This window comes from Neoarius graeffei, chromosome 26 (genome assembly GCF_027579695.1).
Source record: "Neoarius graeffei isolate fNeoGra1 chromosome 26, fNeoGra1.pri, whole genome shotgun sequence".
NCBI lineage: Eukaryota > Metazoa > Chordata > Actinopteri > Siluriformes > Ariidae > Neoarius > Neoarius graeffei.
This window is the reverse complement of record NC_083594.1, coordinates 27,539,157-27,555,295: the sequence shown is the minus strand read 5'-3', so window position 1 is coordinate 27,555,295 and position 16,139 is coordinate 27,539,157. Positions and strand designations below refer to the sequence as shown.

The 16,139-nt window shown below is 44.4% G+C and overlaps 1 protein-coding gene across 1 annotated transcript in view; it reads right to left on the bottom strand.

The window, feature by feature from the left end:
• Positions 1 to 16,139, bottom strand: part of LOC132874352 (acid-sensing ion channel 1B) — a 595,724-nt gene that overhangs the window by 124,714 nt on the left and 454,871 nt on the right. The window contains exons 4-5 of the mRNA XM_060910471.1: positions 11,039 to 11,189; positions 6,433 to 6,489 (exon numbers count right to left, since the gene is read on the bottom strand). Of these exons, the coding sequence (XP_060766454.1) occupies positions 6,433 to 6,489; positions 11,039 to 11,189 (208 nt within the window). The remainder of the gene's footprint in view (positions 1 to 6,432; positions 6,490 to 11,038; positions 11,190 to 16,139) is intronic.

Below are 16,139 nucleotides of genomic sequence, written 5' to 3'. Positions count from 1 at the left end.
TCGACACTGGATTTAACGAAGGGATATTGGTAGATGCCCTTGACCCCTCTATCCCAAGAGAAAATGGCCTTTTCCACACCATTTGGGTTACACCAATTCGTCACACTTCCTTTTGGGTTGTTTGGGGCTCCTGCGACATTCCAGCAGCTCATGGACAGGGTTCTCCGCCCTCACATTGCCTATGTGGCCGCGTATCTAGACGATATCATCATCTATAGCAATGATTGGCCGTGGCACCTCGAACACCTTAGGGCTGTCCTAGTCGCTGAGGCGTGCGGGTCTCACAGCTAACCCAAAAAGTGTGCAATTTGCGGGTGGAAAATCTAAGTTTCCACTTGGGTCATGGGCAGGTGCATCCCCAAATTAACAAGACTGTAGCGATTGTGGCCTGCCTGAGGTCCAAGACCAGTGTTGTTTTTGGCAGCCATTTTTGATTTAGTTTTAGTCTTTTGGATGAAATACTTATTAGTTTTATTCACATTTTAGTCAATTCCATCCTTGATGGTTTTGGTCTAGTTTTAGTTGACGAAAACTAAAAGGGTTTTAGTCCAGTTTTAGTCATTCATTTTATTCAAAAAAATAATTATTTTAAAACATTAAATTAGACCAATACAGAGATAGGAAATTGTAATCGAGGTTGACAGGTTGTGCATAACATACTCTCAAAACAGTGTCTCAAAACAAACTTGTTTCACTTGAACGTAAAAAGTATGTCAAATATTTGGATTTAATAATCGATGACAATCTTTCTTGGAAGCCTCATATTGATTTTATTTGCAACAAAATAAGCAAGGTTGTCGGCCTTTTGGCCAAGCTTAGACATTTTATTCCACTACATACCCTTATGACATTATATCGCTCTCTGATTCAACCTTATTTAACATATGGTCTTAGTTCTTGGGGACAGGCTTGTAGAACTCATATAAATAAAGTATTAATCCTACAAAACCGAGCTTTAAGATTAATCCATTTTGTTGATAATTGAGAAAGTGCCCTTCCATTGTTTTCCAAAACCAATATTTTACCAGTAAATCATCTTTTCTATGAATGTATTTCTAAATTAATGTATGACGTTGTTAATCAAAGTGCACCCTCAAACATTTGTAAATTATTTTCTTCTATTTCTAGTATCTATTCTTATAACACTAGGTCATCTTACTCCAAGAACTTATATACTTAGTATTCTCGTACAAATCTACAAAAGAACTCATTTTCCCATGTTGGTGTTAGGGTATGGAACCAGATTCCAACTTCTATAAGATCTTCATCTAAATTGTCGTTCAAGAAAAAAGTCAGACACCACCTTTTTTCTGATTTAAGTAGATATGGATATGATGTTGACATCTCCAAACTCTTTCTACATAACTTTATTTCTATATATAATTAAGAGCTATATATATTTATTTATCTTAGTTTTAACTTTAAATATTATTTAATACCATGCATGAATTATTATTATCAGTATGACAAGTATACCTCTCTCTATTTTTTCAATGTTATTGAATGATATATTGACATATTGATAGTGGCTCCCTGATGCCCACAAATTGGAGAATATCTCCCGGAATCTAGAGCAAGCGAGCAAGAGCGTGCACGTGAAACGTTAATGTCTGCATCGCGCATATGATGGAGTGCGCGAGGGAGAGTGAGAGAGACTGTTCATGTAGGGCATGCTAGACAAAGAGCATCCTGATTGGTTTACAGACATCCAAACTCATTTCAGGGAGGTGTCGTGACACCCACCTCGCTGATGGCATAGATATACATAGAAGACTAGATGCCTCGTCCCCGTTGCCCGTCAATGAAGTCGAACGTCCGCACATGGCGGCCATCTTACCTCAGACAGCTGGCTTACCCATTACATTGTGTTGGTAGCGATATGTACTTTTCAGATGACCATAACTTCCTCAAATTTCAATCGATATTCAAACGGTTTGGTTTGTTATATAAAAAAAAAACAAACGGAAGTATGTATTTATGATATTAATGATGAATAATCATTTTATGTTTTAAAAAAAATACATGCTGAAATTCCTATGCTGTGAGAAGCCTAACACTGCATACTTATGGATAACTGCGGCCTTAGGACAAATAACCATACAATTTATTTCCAATTTTTAGTGAAAATATTTTTACATGTGATAGGGCCGTAGGGGAAGCTAAAGTTAAATAAACAGCTTACTCACTTACAACCTCACACCCAAATGTAACAATACAGTATGATACTGTTGTCCTAGCCCGGCTGCTCATATCAGGAACTGTATTGGACATTATTTCACTAAGTAAATAACGCTACCGATTATCCTTAAAAAAAATGATGTATTATCTTACTGGTGAAAGGTGATCCCGCATGCCCTACTTTCCAGACATCGCCGGTTCGAGCAACCGAAAGCCGGGCAGAAGTCTGGCATCTCGTCACAGTCAGTAATTTAATTTCCTCTAGAAATCATAATGTAAGTTGTTTTAAATTAACCAACCCGAAAATGAAAACCATGTGCAAGTGCAACTTCAGTTATTGAAAATATTATCTCATGACCTTCCATGTAAAATTACTTGGTGCTACGAACTAGCCTAGCATGAAACACAACTTTGACAAAGCTGCAGTAAGTCGTTTTTGAAGAGAAAAGGTACGATTTTAGCATGTTCAAGCACCCAGAATTACAACCACATTAATAATGTTTTAAGAAATCAAACCATTTGTATATACGTCAAAATTTCAGCGAGATAAGAGTATAAACATTTAAGCATCTCAATGGTCTTAACTCAGTGTACCGCAAATTCTGTGGAAAAGCTTGCCTGTGGTAAGATGGCCGCCCTGTGCGGACGTTCTGGAATACGCGGTGAGGCATCTAGTCTTCTATGTATATCTATGGCTGATGGGGAAAAAGTCATGCGTCACGACACCTCCCTGAAATGAGTTTCTGCAGGCTGGGATGTCTGCTAGTGCGTATGCTCCATTGTTCACAGACTCGTGTTTCTGCCTCTGTTTAATATGTCGCAATATATTAAGGCACAGCAACAGGTCTGAAAAGCTACATTTCCCCCCGTATGTTTCACAGTAACTCAAATATGGGTCAATATATGACAAAGCATTCAGTTGCTGTCCCACCAATAATCCCTGCAGGACAAGTTTTACTCATGACATGTTAATTGAATTTAAGTTAGCTTAACCAAGCCAAATGTAGTATGAAGCTAGCGGTCCCATTCATTTTCACCAGGTCACAGTGTTTTGGAAAACTTCATAGGAAATTCATCGCAGCCCGATTGTTGAGTGACCTTAACCAAAGCTAGCAAACATATGCATGATCTGTTAACAGGACTTCTTGTAACGTTAACTTACCATCGCAGAAATAGCAGCATGGTGAGCCTTTAGATGACTCTTGAGGTCAGTCGTATTCTTGCCACGTAGTTTATAGACACAGCGTGTACCTCTGTGTACAAGGCATTCTGTTTTATTTCTGCTGGATTATGTGTAAAGTATGTCCATAAATCATCGCGTCTTTTCCGCCCACCAAGCCCTTGTGCTGCCGTTGCAGCCGCCATGGTCCATGAACTGTGTGCACTGTGCCTGGTGGACGTGGCCAAACAAGGACAGGATGCAGGTGCATTGCTGATATTTTCAGCATTTGGCAGACAGGTTGCATGCGCCGTTGGAGGAAATGCCATGCATTTTGATAGTCCTATAGCCAACCCGCTAACATTTTCGTCTTGTCTCGTCAACGAAAACAACAGATGCATCTTGTCATATTTTCGTGATCAAATAGTTATGTTTAGCTCGTCACTGTCTCGTTTTAGTCATGAAAAAAGGTGGATTGACGAAATCATTTCGTCATCGTTAACAAAAACAACACTGCCCAAGACCAAAAAAGGGGGTGAGACAGTTCCTGGGGCTGGCTGGCTACTATCGTAGGTTCATACCTAATTATTCGGATGTCACCAGCTCGCTGACTGATCTCACTAAAAAGGGAGCACCAGATCCAGTCCAGTGGACAGAGCGATGCCAACAGGATTTCTCTAGGGTAAAGGCTGCACTGTGTGGGGGGCCACTTTTACACTCCCCCTTTTCTCTCCCCTTTATTTTACACACAGACACATCGGACAGGAGGCTGGGGGCCGTTCTGTCCCAGAAGGTGGAGGGGGAGGAACGTCCTGTGCTGTACATTAGCTGGAATTTGTCAGTGGGTGAAAGCAAGTACAGCATGATAGAGTGCCTGGTTATCAATTGGGCAGTCCTTGCCCTCCGATACTACCTACTGGGACGCCCTTTCACCCTCTGTTCAGACCACGCGCCCCTCCAGTGGCTCCACTGCATGAACGATGCCAACGAGCGGATCACCCGTTGGTATCTTGCCCTCCAGCCATTCAGATTTGAGGTGGTCCACAGGCCAGGGGCACAGATGGTGGTGGTTGGCTTCCTGTCCCATTGGGGGGGGGGGGGGGGGGGGGGGGGGAGTCTGCTGCAGGCTGGACGGCTGCCCGGCCTGAGTTGGGCGGTGGGGGTATGTGGCAGCGGGGGCATGGCTGAGCGTCGGTTTGTGAATGGAGGGTAGATTCGGGGAAGGTGAGTGGCCAAATCGCTACACCTGTTGTCAATGAATGCATGTCTGTGTGTTTCTTTCAGTGACGGTGCTGCATAAAAGAAGTAAGAGAGCAGAGGAGTGGTGGATTGGGACCAGAACACGACAGTGTGTGCATGTGTGTGACTGTCCCAGTTGAGAAAGTGTTGTGCTGAAAAGCATAATAAAGTGTATCTAAACGCTAACAACAGCCTGCCGTACTTCTATGCTCCACCCACATCCGGGCAGCTTCCACAAAAAATAATTGTTCTGTTGTAAAAAAAAAAAAAACAATAAACAGTTCTTTTGTAAAAATTGTTCTAATTATTGTTCTAAAATAAATGTGAAGACTTAAATATGAGCCCTTTAACTGTTTGTTCAGGTCCAAATGCTCTGTAATAGGAGCTGTGGGGAGGGGTCTTGCAGATGACCATCCTCATCCAGCAAACACATCCTCATCCCCCCCCCAAGGCAGTAAACTTTGGGGAAACACTGAACTGCACTGAGGTGGTGTTTACATTAGACCGTATCCGTCTCGTTTTCTTCGCGGATGCACTGTCCATGCACATTAAAACGCCGGAAAACGACTCCACAGGCGGAACAACTTGAATCCGCCAGGGCCCACGTATTCAGCCCAGTTCGTATTTGAACCGTTGCTGTGTAAACATTGAGAAACGAGGAAACGCAGTGCTGAGCTCTAGCTGACGTCGTCATTGGACAACGTCACTGTGACATCCACCTTCCTGATTCGCTGGCGTTGGTCATGTGACGCGACTGCTGAAAAACTGCGCTGATTTCACTTCCTGCTATTGTTTCCGCCTTGTATCACCTTTTTGTTTTTCATTAAAGATTATGAATCAATTATTCATTAAAGTATGAATATAATGCTTTGCTTTGTCATTCTTAATGTTGTTCATGGTAAGATGCAAATACTGCCCATTGTGTAGTTATGATTATCTTTAGGCTTGCCATCCTTCCACTTGCAAGTGGTAAGTGACTTGCGCATGCCTGATATGCACTGGGATCACACACACAGCGGCTCAGTCCCGAATCACTGCTCGTGCGCTTCACTCGCGCGCTCTGTGAGCTGCGCAGGGCCGGGGAGTGCGCACCCTCCAGAGGGTACTCGCTGTTCAGGGCGGAGTGATTTGGAGCGCAGCCGCTGAGCCGTACTGAAGTTTATTTACACATTTCAACTTGCGTGCCGTCTAATTAGTCATGTGATTAGCGTATCCGTGTACTGGCGTTGCTGTGTGCACGCGAATCGTGTATTGGTGTTGCTGTGTGCACGCTAATCGTTTTAAAAATGTTAATCTGATGATCCGCTGATTCGAAATAATGTAAACAGGGCCTAAGTTATGACAGAGGCTTGACTCTGCTATAAGGTAACAAGCATAATGGTGGTGATGGTGGTATTAACATGATAGTTGAAGCTTTGAAAGCTGATCTGTTTGAGCAGAGTGTACAGATGAGGAAGTGACAGAGCTGAGCAGACTAAAGGATTAAAATGCTGCTGCACTGCTCTCTTTGGGTAGAGATGAAGCAAGGGCTAAATACCACTGGTGCCATTATCAACAGGTAGTCGAACAGCATTAAGGGAAACTATTAACTAAAGTGAAACTGTTGACCAAAATATAAATGAAAGAAGTTGAAACTAAAAAAATAAACCCAGAATTTCATTACAAAATAAATCTTGGGTGCTACTGAACATCAGCTGTTAATTAAAAAAATGGAACTCTTTCATGGTGGAGTATTCATTTAACAGTAAAATAAGACCATTTCTACATCAGTTGTAGAGCATGAACTTAATCATTTTCGGGCACATAATTTTTAGTTCTCTAGTCCACAGAAATGGTTCTCCTCTGCTTCTACTCACCCAATGCTGGATCCGCACACTCTTTATATTGTTCTGGCGTGCAGTACGGAGCATCTCCTAGAAAGACAAGAAGCACAAGCAAGTGAGGAAGAAGGACGAAAAAAGCAAAATATGACAGGTGAGAAATACCATATCACACAGGTAATAAAAACCTCACCATAAACACCAGATCTAAGAAAGAGACTCAATCAGAATCCCAAATCAAGCAAACCAGACAATCAAGTAGAAATAAACAAGGGTGATGTAAAATAGAAATGAAAGGAGGTCAAAGAGAACATGATGTTCTGGCTCTGAAAGTAGATAACATGTTGAGAGTGAAGCATCTGCAGTCAGTTCTTTTAATTAAACCATGTCTCTGTCACTCATGCTGTCCTTATCTGCCTGTGACTTCTCCTTCAAATCTGATCTCCTCATTTAATTGAATTCATTAATGCTGTGCCTTATTCCTTCCGAAAGTAAGAGAGAGTGAGAGAGAGAGAGAGAGAGAGAGAAGTACATCCAAGATACAGCAGGTTATCATATGCCATTATTACTCTCATTGCTCATTATATTTTGCCACTCACACATCATACTAATGAGAAACGTCTTGAGAAATGATCAACCAGAGCACAGTGTGTCCAAGAGCCAAAAGCTCAGTGGCATCCAAACTCCCTGAGCCATTCACGAAGCACAGTACCAGCTTTAAATGCACTTGCTTTCATCAAGATAGAAACATGAACTTGGTCAAATCCAAAACAGCCTGACAATTTGCATTGAGTGGGTTTAAATTGCTAGTAATTCTCATTTCCAGTAACATACTGACTAATAGCACAGGTCTGAGTATTGGCTGATATCTTATACTGATCTGATACTGACATCCTCACAGGAACTAAGCCAGCTCTCTGTAAGCTTTGTCCATACATTTCATACAGTCTGTCTGTGCATTGCTGCAACAGAATGGCACAAAAAGCAATGCATAGACAGACAAATTTCAGAAAATCAGTTAATGACATGGAGAAATCGGGAGCCTAATGTCCAGCTCTCGCGAATTTGAATTTTGATGATGCTGTAGCTGTTACAGGTCAAACAATTTCAACCTAGGTGATTTTTTTTTTGACCTGGGTTAAAATTTAACCTAGTTCATAATTTCCAACCTGGATTATCTAAGATTCTTAAAAGGGATTTTCCATTACTTCTTCTGTCTCTCTCTCTCTCTCTCTTCCATTCACTTCCTCTCTGTCTATACCTACCTAGCATTTCCTCTCGTTTCTCTACCTATTCCTATCGACCTAATTAGCATTTTTTTAAAAGTCTTTTTTCATACTTAACCAGGATTTGAACTTACAACCTTCTGATTCTGAAGCCAACACCTTAACCACTAGACCAACAACAATGGAAAGACCGATATATATATATATATATATATATACACCGGTGTATATATATATTGAATTTATTAATGAGTCCAGTCTTATGATGTCATCAAGTAGCATAAAATACAAAGTCTTCCTAACTCTTAACCCTAGATATAGTAAGTCTCCCTAATACAAGCAGCAAATTATGAACTGGGTTAAAAATTCTAACCTAGTTTGAAAAATTCCACCTGATCTACAATTCTGATCTGCAACATAGCCATCCGAGCACAAATGACTGTGCTCTCTGGCTGAGAGGAATGATGCACTCTCTCTCCCCTGTTAAATGACAGTGATACTAGCCAATCATGGGTAACTGAACTCATGTATGAGGAAGAGGGCAGATACCACTTTCCTCCAAGTTTGTTACACTGCCCTGTGACGCAGCGCAGATGAAGCTGGCTGGCTACACGTCTGGGAGGAAACCTCCATATTAGCCTTCACCCTCCTCAATTGGTAGCTGATGATATGGGAAAGCTGGATGGTGGGTAGGAACTGGGGGAGAAAATTGGGGAGGAAAAAAAAAGACCCCAAAAGTGTTCCTCATGTTGTCCTTCTGGGCATTCTATGTAGAGCTAGACAACAGAGATTCTCCCTATTCCAGAAGGTTCTATATAGGATCTGTTTGAGAAAGTTAAGAACTCCTTGAGAAATCTTTTTTAATTTTTTTTAGTGTAGCCTTGATTTCCAGACTAATATGCAGTAATTTGTTGGATATTTGATTGTCATAAAACTCCAGCCACGATCCAGGATTAAGCCACAGGCACATACAGACCTTAGGGAAAGCTAGTACTTTATTGGTACTCCACAGATCACCCTCAAGAGGTTCCTCTACCATATGCAAACTACCTTCTCAAATTTCCTGTGTTTACCTGCAGGCAAAATAACACACTGCCTAGACACCAAGGTCATGCACCTCATAAACAAGCTTTCTGTCTTCCTGTCAGCTCCAGAGGCCTCTACAATAAGTAGAGCCCATTCTCATAACAACTTTGATAATTAAACCCCACTGGCATGTAGTCATAGCAACCAAGTCATAGTCAAGGCTGAGTGAGACACTAAATAGGCCTTCATGCTCCACCACTAAGCTGGAATTATCTGTCTTGTTGAATAGGTGGATTTTTCTGAACAAGGAGAATCACTTTCATTGTGTGTCTGTGTAAATGAAAACTCTTACAAATGTTGCCTCATGTGTTTGTGATAACAAGCTTTAAAAATGATGGCCTCACTTGTTTTAGAGCAAATTTGAAAATGTGTCAATCTGTCCTCTATGTGCCCTTAATAAACTGACAGTGAAAAGATTTCCAGTCCTCGCTTGGAAATGGTGTAGTACTTGGAAGACTTGCTATCATTCATCCAGTCCCTCAATTATTCTTTTAATCCTTTAACATCTCATCTCATTATCTCTAGCCGCTTTATCCTTCTACAGGGTCGCAGGCAAGCTGGAGCCTATCCCAGCCGACTACGGGCGAAAGGCGGGGTACACCCTGGACAAGTTGCCAGGTCATCACAGGGCTGACACATAGACACAGACAACCATTCACACTCACGGTCAATTTAGGCTACATCCACACGACAACGGCAACGAGATGTTATTTAAAAATATATCGCGTCCAAATGGGCAACGATCAGTAAAATATCAGGTCCATATGGCAACGCAACGCTTGCTGAAAATGATGCAATACACATGCCACACCTCTAGGGGCGCTGTAAGACGGTCCCTTCGGAGACACCAGAACAATAGAAGAAGTAAGGACGCATGCGCATAAACTATTATGCGCGAGACTTCATATTAGCCACAAAGTCAGGAAAATCTGTTCGTAAAATTACATTATAATGACCAAATACAATGAAAAGTATTTTTCCAGTCTTACCTGTGAAAGGTAATCCCATGTGATCTCATTTGGACGGCAAACCTGTTGGTACAGTTAAACGCAGCTAATCTTTATTCTCCGCTTTGACCTATCCAATATGGCGGCGAGGATGACGTATGATTCTACGCGGAAGGCGGCGTCTTTAATGGTCCGGAATAAATTGAATGCTACACGTTGATGGATTAATTTGTTGTTTCTCACCTGTGAAAGGTAATCCCATGTGATCTCGTTTGGACGGTAAACCTGTTGGTACAGTTAAAGGCAGCACATGAATCTTTATTCTCCGCTTTGACCTATCCAATATGGCGGCGAGGATGACGTATGATTCTACGCGGAAGGCGGCGTCTTTAATGGTCCGGAATAAATTGAATGCTACACGTTGATGGATTAATTTGCTCTTCTACGCCCTTTTTGAGGAATGTATTGTAGGACTTAAACCAACATCTGAAGAGGTGAGATCGCTCCTTTTTTTCCCTATTTTTGCTGGCAGGATTGACTCTGCCTTAAGGGCAGAGTCTCTCTCTCTCTCTCTCTCTCACTTTGCACCATTACACAATAAATATTCACAGTGAAAATATTTTGTAAGCGCGTTTCATGAACCAAGTTATAGGATTTGTTGACAACTCGCATCGAGTTCGTTACACTTCTACCTGGCGTGAAGCACTCACAGTCATGTGGTTGTGATGTCATCGTAAACAAATCCGTTCTACTCATCCAGACGACTTCGCAACGGCAACATTGCCAGATCTTTCCACTCTGGAACCCGTTCTCAAAAAGATTGTGTTTTGGGCACCCAAAATGCCGGTGCCATGTGGACACCAGGCCTAAACGATAAGCAATTGTATCGGAGTCACCTGAATCCATTGCCGTGTGTACAGGGCCTTAGAGTCACCAGTTAACCTAACCTGCATGTCTTTGGACTGTGGGGGAAACCGGAGCAAACCCACACAGACATGGGGAGAACATGCAAACTCCACACAGAAAGGGGGCTCGAACCCAGACCTTCTTGCTGTGAGGCGACAGCGCTAACCACTACACCACCGTGCCGCCATCCTTTAACATAAATCTGTAATTCGTTTCCATATTATTTCCTCACAAGGCCATTTTTATATTGTTACACTGAATGCTTTGATGCAAATGCACAGAACCAAAGATTCTTCACCTAGATAGAAATTCCATTCAGATTAGATTAGCCAGTTTAAGCTGAATTATTAGGCTGAATGGAAACATAGCTAAAATCAAACATTACTTGTATTTGTGCTGCTGATGTTGTGTTTTTTTTTTTCCCCCTAGAATCACAGTAATGATGTGAGTAATGATAAATGAAAGTAAAGTCCTCACCAGGCATGTGCACCATGCGACAGTTACAGTTCTCTACCAGGTAGCGTGTCTCACAGTCGATGCGGCATGCTGTGATGCTGTAGGTGGTAAAGAAGTCTGAGTCCATGGGCTCAGCCCTGCAGTCACCCCATGGAGGGGGCAGGTAGGTCAACTGCAAGTATACATGAAAAGAAAGGAAGGAAGAAAGAAATAATTAATATTTATAAAGAGAAGACTATTACAGAATTGTTGAAGCCATCTTGTGTTACACACTCACAGACGAGCACCTAATTACTGTATTAATGCAGAATTAATGCTATCCTAACCTTTGCCATCAAAAGGAAACTTTTTGGCTCTTTTAGGCTTTTTTAAAAATAAACGCTGCAGCATTTACTTTTGTTTTAGCAAAAAAAAAGCCGTTTTCTTCATGGGGACCAGCAAAAGGTCAAAACAACCCCCCCCACACACACACACTATACAGATATACAGTCATCAACCTGTGTGTTCTCTGCTCCTGACTACTCCTCTAAAGCAATTCGGTACTAATGCATTACAGAGGCTCCAACTTGGGAAATTGCAAAGAGGGAGATTCTCCCTCTCTGCGAGTAGCTCAGAGGGAGACAAGTGAAGGCGAGTTTTATTTATATATATATATATATATATATATATATATATATATATATATATATATAATGTGTGTGTGTGTGTGTATGTGTGTATATAATGATGTGTGTGTATAATATATATATATATATATATATATATATATATATATATATATATATATGATTCACCACATTTCATGTCAATTTCATGTCAATTAAATCGTATTAATAGTAACAGCTCTAGATAAAGCCAGTGACTATAGACCAAACTTTAATATGCCTAAAGTCAATGTTAATGTCAATAATGACTATTATAAATTGCCAATAGTAGACCCTCTGATGATAATGTTCTTCTAATAATATTCTATTTCTAAGTCTAAGTTAGTAAAAGTCAGACAAAAAAAGTCAGACAAGTTCGTTAGAATCTAATGTCTGGTCTGGTGATCTAACCCTGTCAGATATAGGGTTGTCTTGCTGCCGTCCAAAATAGTCCGCCATTCGTCCCTGGCAACCATCGCGACGGGCGAGCCGAACTTTATCTTGGTGATTTTCTGATATTTTTTCTTCGTAGTTTGGCTTTCGCCATTTCCACCAACGGAACTTCGTTTCTGTGACAGTTCATATGAGTGGGAGGAGCACAGAAGGACGGCAGGCCAGAACTGAGTTCACAAAAAATATTTATTCAGCTTTTCAGCTTATCTAATTGTCTCCCAGTCACACACGGGCACACACACACACACACACACACACACACACACACACACACACGTTGTCTGGCTGGGGAGAGAGCTCTCCTCCTCTGCTCTCTCGCTCTCTTTAAATAGGGCGCAGTCACTGGGGAAGACACACAAACACACGTTAATAGATATCAGGTGCAGTGATTCTGCCACTTACCTTCCCTGACTCCGCCCTCCGGTCACAGACTGATGCTTGACCACGCCCCCGCTGCCACATACCCCCACTGCCTGACTCAGGCTGGGCGGCTGTCCGGCCTGCAGCCGACTCCCCCCCGACGGGAGAGGAAGTCCACCACAACCATCTGCGCCCCCGGCCTGTGGATCACCTTGAAGTTAAAGGGCTGGAGTGCCAGATACCAATGGGTGATCCGCGCGTTGGCATCCTTCATGCGGTGGAGCCACTGGAGGGGTGCGTGGTCCGAACAGAGGGTGAAAGGGCGTCCCAGCAGGTAGTAGCGGAGGGTGAGGACCACCCACTTGATGGCTAGACACTCTTTCTCTATCGTGCTGTAATGCCCCTCACGCACCGACAGTTTCCAGCTGATATACAGCACTGGAAGGTCCTCCCCCTCCACCTCCTGGGACAAAACAGCCCCCAGCCCTCTGTCCGACGCATCGGTCTGTAATATAAAGGGGAGAGAAAAGTCAGGGGAGTGTAACAGTGGCTCCCCACACAGTGCAGCCTTCACCTCAGAGAAAGCCCGCTGGCATTGCTCTGTCCATTGGACCGGACCTGGTGCCCCCTTTTTAGTGAGATCAGTCAGCGGGCTGGTGACATCCGAATAATTAGGTATAAACCTACGATAGTAGCCAGCCAGCCCCAGGAACTGTCTCACCCCCTTTTTTGGTCTTGGGCCTCGGGCAGGCCGCAATTGCTGCTGTCTTGTTAATTTGGGGACGCACCTGCCCGTTGCCCAAGTGGAAGCCCAGATACCATACTTCCACCTGCCCAATCGCACACTTCTTCAGGTTGGCTGTGAGACCCGCTTGCCTCAGTGACCTAAGGACGGCCCTCAGATGTTGCAGGTGCCGTGGCCAGTCATTACTATAGATAATGATGTCATCGAGGTATGCTGCCGCATAGGTGGTGTGGGGGCGGAGGACCCTGTCCATCAGCCGCTGGAACGTAGCGGGTGCCCCAAACAGCCCAAAAGGAAGTGTGACAAACTGGTGTAAGCCAAATGGTGTGGAAAAGGCCATTTTTTCTCGGGATAATGGAGTCAAGGGGATCTGCCAATAACCCTTTGTCAAATCCAGTGTCGAGTAAAAGCAAGCCGTGCCTAGTCGATTGAGCAACTCATCAATACGAGGCATTGGGTATGCGTCGAATTTAGACACTGCATTGACTTTTCTATAGTCTACACAGAACTGGACCGTCAGCCTTGGGTACCAAGACCACCGGGCTGCTCCAGTCACTGTGGGACGCCTCGACGATGCCCATTTCGAGCACGGCCTCGAGTTCTTCCTGAACCACTTTTTTCTTGTGTTCGGGTAGCCTGTAAGGGCAGCTGTGCACTACCACCCCCGGGGGCGTCTCAATGTGGTGCTCTATGAGGTCGGTGCAGCCGGGCAGGGGCGAGAACACATCCAAAAATTCGGTGTGCAACTGGGCAACCTCCGCGAGTTGGGTCGGGGAGAGGTGGTCTCCACAGGGGACCGGAGAGGTACACGATGCCAATGTTCCCTTTTGAACCTCCGGCCCCAGCTCCGCCTTCTCCGGAACCACCGAAACCAATGCCATGGGAACCTCCTTGTTCCAGAGTTTGAGCAGATTGAGGTGGTAAATCTGTAGCGCCCCACCCCTGTCTGTTCACCTCACCCCATAGTTGACGTCCCCGACTCGCCGTGTGACCTCAAAGGGTCCTTGCCACTTGGCGATCAATTTGGAGCTCGATGTAGAACAGTACGAGTACTTTATCTCCCGGTGCGAAGTCCCTAAGGCACATACCCCTGTTGTACAGGCGGGTTTGCCGTTCTTGGGCCTACTGCAAATTCTCCTGGGTTAGGTGTGAGAGTGTGTGGAGGTTTGCGCGCAGGTCAATAACGTATTGAATTTAATTTTTACTCGTTGAAGGTCCCTCCTCCCAATTTTCTCGCAGCACATCTAGAATGCCGCATGACTTATGCCCATATAACAATTCGAATGGGGAGAACCCCGTGGAAGCTTGTGGGACCTCTCACACTGCAAATAACAAGGGTTCGAGCCATTTATCCCAATTATGTGCGTCCTTGCTTATGAATTTTTTAATTATATTTTTGAGGGTGCGATTGAACCGTTCAACTAAACCGTCCGTTTGTGGGTGATAAACGCTGGTGCAGATCAGCTTAATTCCTAATACCCCATACAGTTCATTCAGTGTGCGTGACATAAACGAGGTGCCTTGATCAGTCAGAATCTCTTTGGGGATTCCAACTCGGGAGATGACGCGGAAGAGCGCTTCCACAATACTGCATGCTGAGATACTGCGAAGAGGCACTGCTTCCGGGTATCGCGTTGCATAGTCCACCAGAACTAAAATAAAGCGATACCCTTGTGATGACCGATCTAATGGCCCGACGAGATCCATCCCAATTCTTTCGAACGGGATCTCGATTAATGGAAGAGGGCGCAAAGGTGCTTTTGGAATGGCCGCTGGATTTACTAACTGGCATTCGCGGCACGCCGTACACCATGTATGGACATCGCCGCAAATCCCTGGACAATAGAACCGGACCATTATTCAGGCTAGTGTCTTATCCTGCCCTAAGTGTCCAGCCATGGGATTAAAGTGAGCCACCTGGAATACCAATTCTCGGCGGCTCTTTGGAATCAAAAGCTGCGTGACTTGCTCTTTAGTCTGAGTGTCCTGCATCACTCGGTATAATCTATCCTTCATAATAGAGAAATAGGGGAAGGACGAGGTAGCGTTTGGCTGGAGCATTTGACCATCGATTACTCTCATTTGGTCAAACGCATGCCGCAGAGTCTCGTCTCGTGACTGCTCTAATAGAAAATCCGCGAGGGATTCCCCAATAGAAGGAGGGGCCTGCTGCTCCTCACTCTGATGCGGAGATGACGTAGACAGCTCTGTGACAGCTGCTCCCACCAATGCGACACCGGGACCTCCCCCTGCTGAACTACGGCAGGACTCACTCTTCACTAAATGACTCATTAACTCCCGAAATCCCGGCCAATCAGTCCCCAAAATTATCGAGTGGGTAAGGCGAGGATTAACCGCCGCCTTTACTCTAAATTTTTCCCCTCAAAAAAGAATGTGGACCGACACTAAAGGGTAGTTGTGAACATCCCTGTGCACGCACAACACCTTCACCAACTGTGCTCCCCCCAATGCCTCGTCTTGCACCAGGCTTTGGTGAACTGAGGTCTGATTACACCCAGAGTCCACCAACGCCTGATATGTATCCCCTTGGACACTCACCGGTATGCGATACGCTCCGGCCTGATCGAGGGTGGCTCCTGGCGTGTCGGGGATTCAAACCACCGTGCCCACCTCCATTGCTGAGCACTGCTATTGGAGGTGGCCCGGCTCCCCGCAGCGCCAGCAAACCGGCCCAGGCTTCCTCTCTGCACTGGCGCTCTGGGGCTCACTCATCTGAGGGGGGGAAGAGACAGACACAGAAGGGGGAAACGGGAGGGCACTGTGGGTGCGGCGGGCTGGCTGGGGTGGAGCTGGCCCCCGTCTCCGCGGTGGGGGAATGGGGCGAGGACAGGACACAGAAGGGGGAGAGAGAGAGAGAGAGAGAGAGGGGAGAAGAGGATGTCCACTGTCCTGCCGTCAG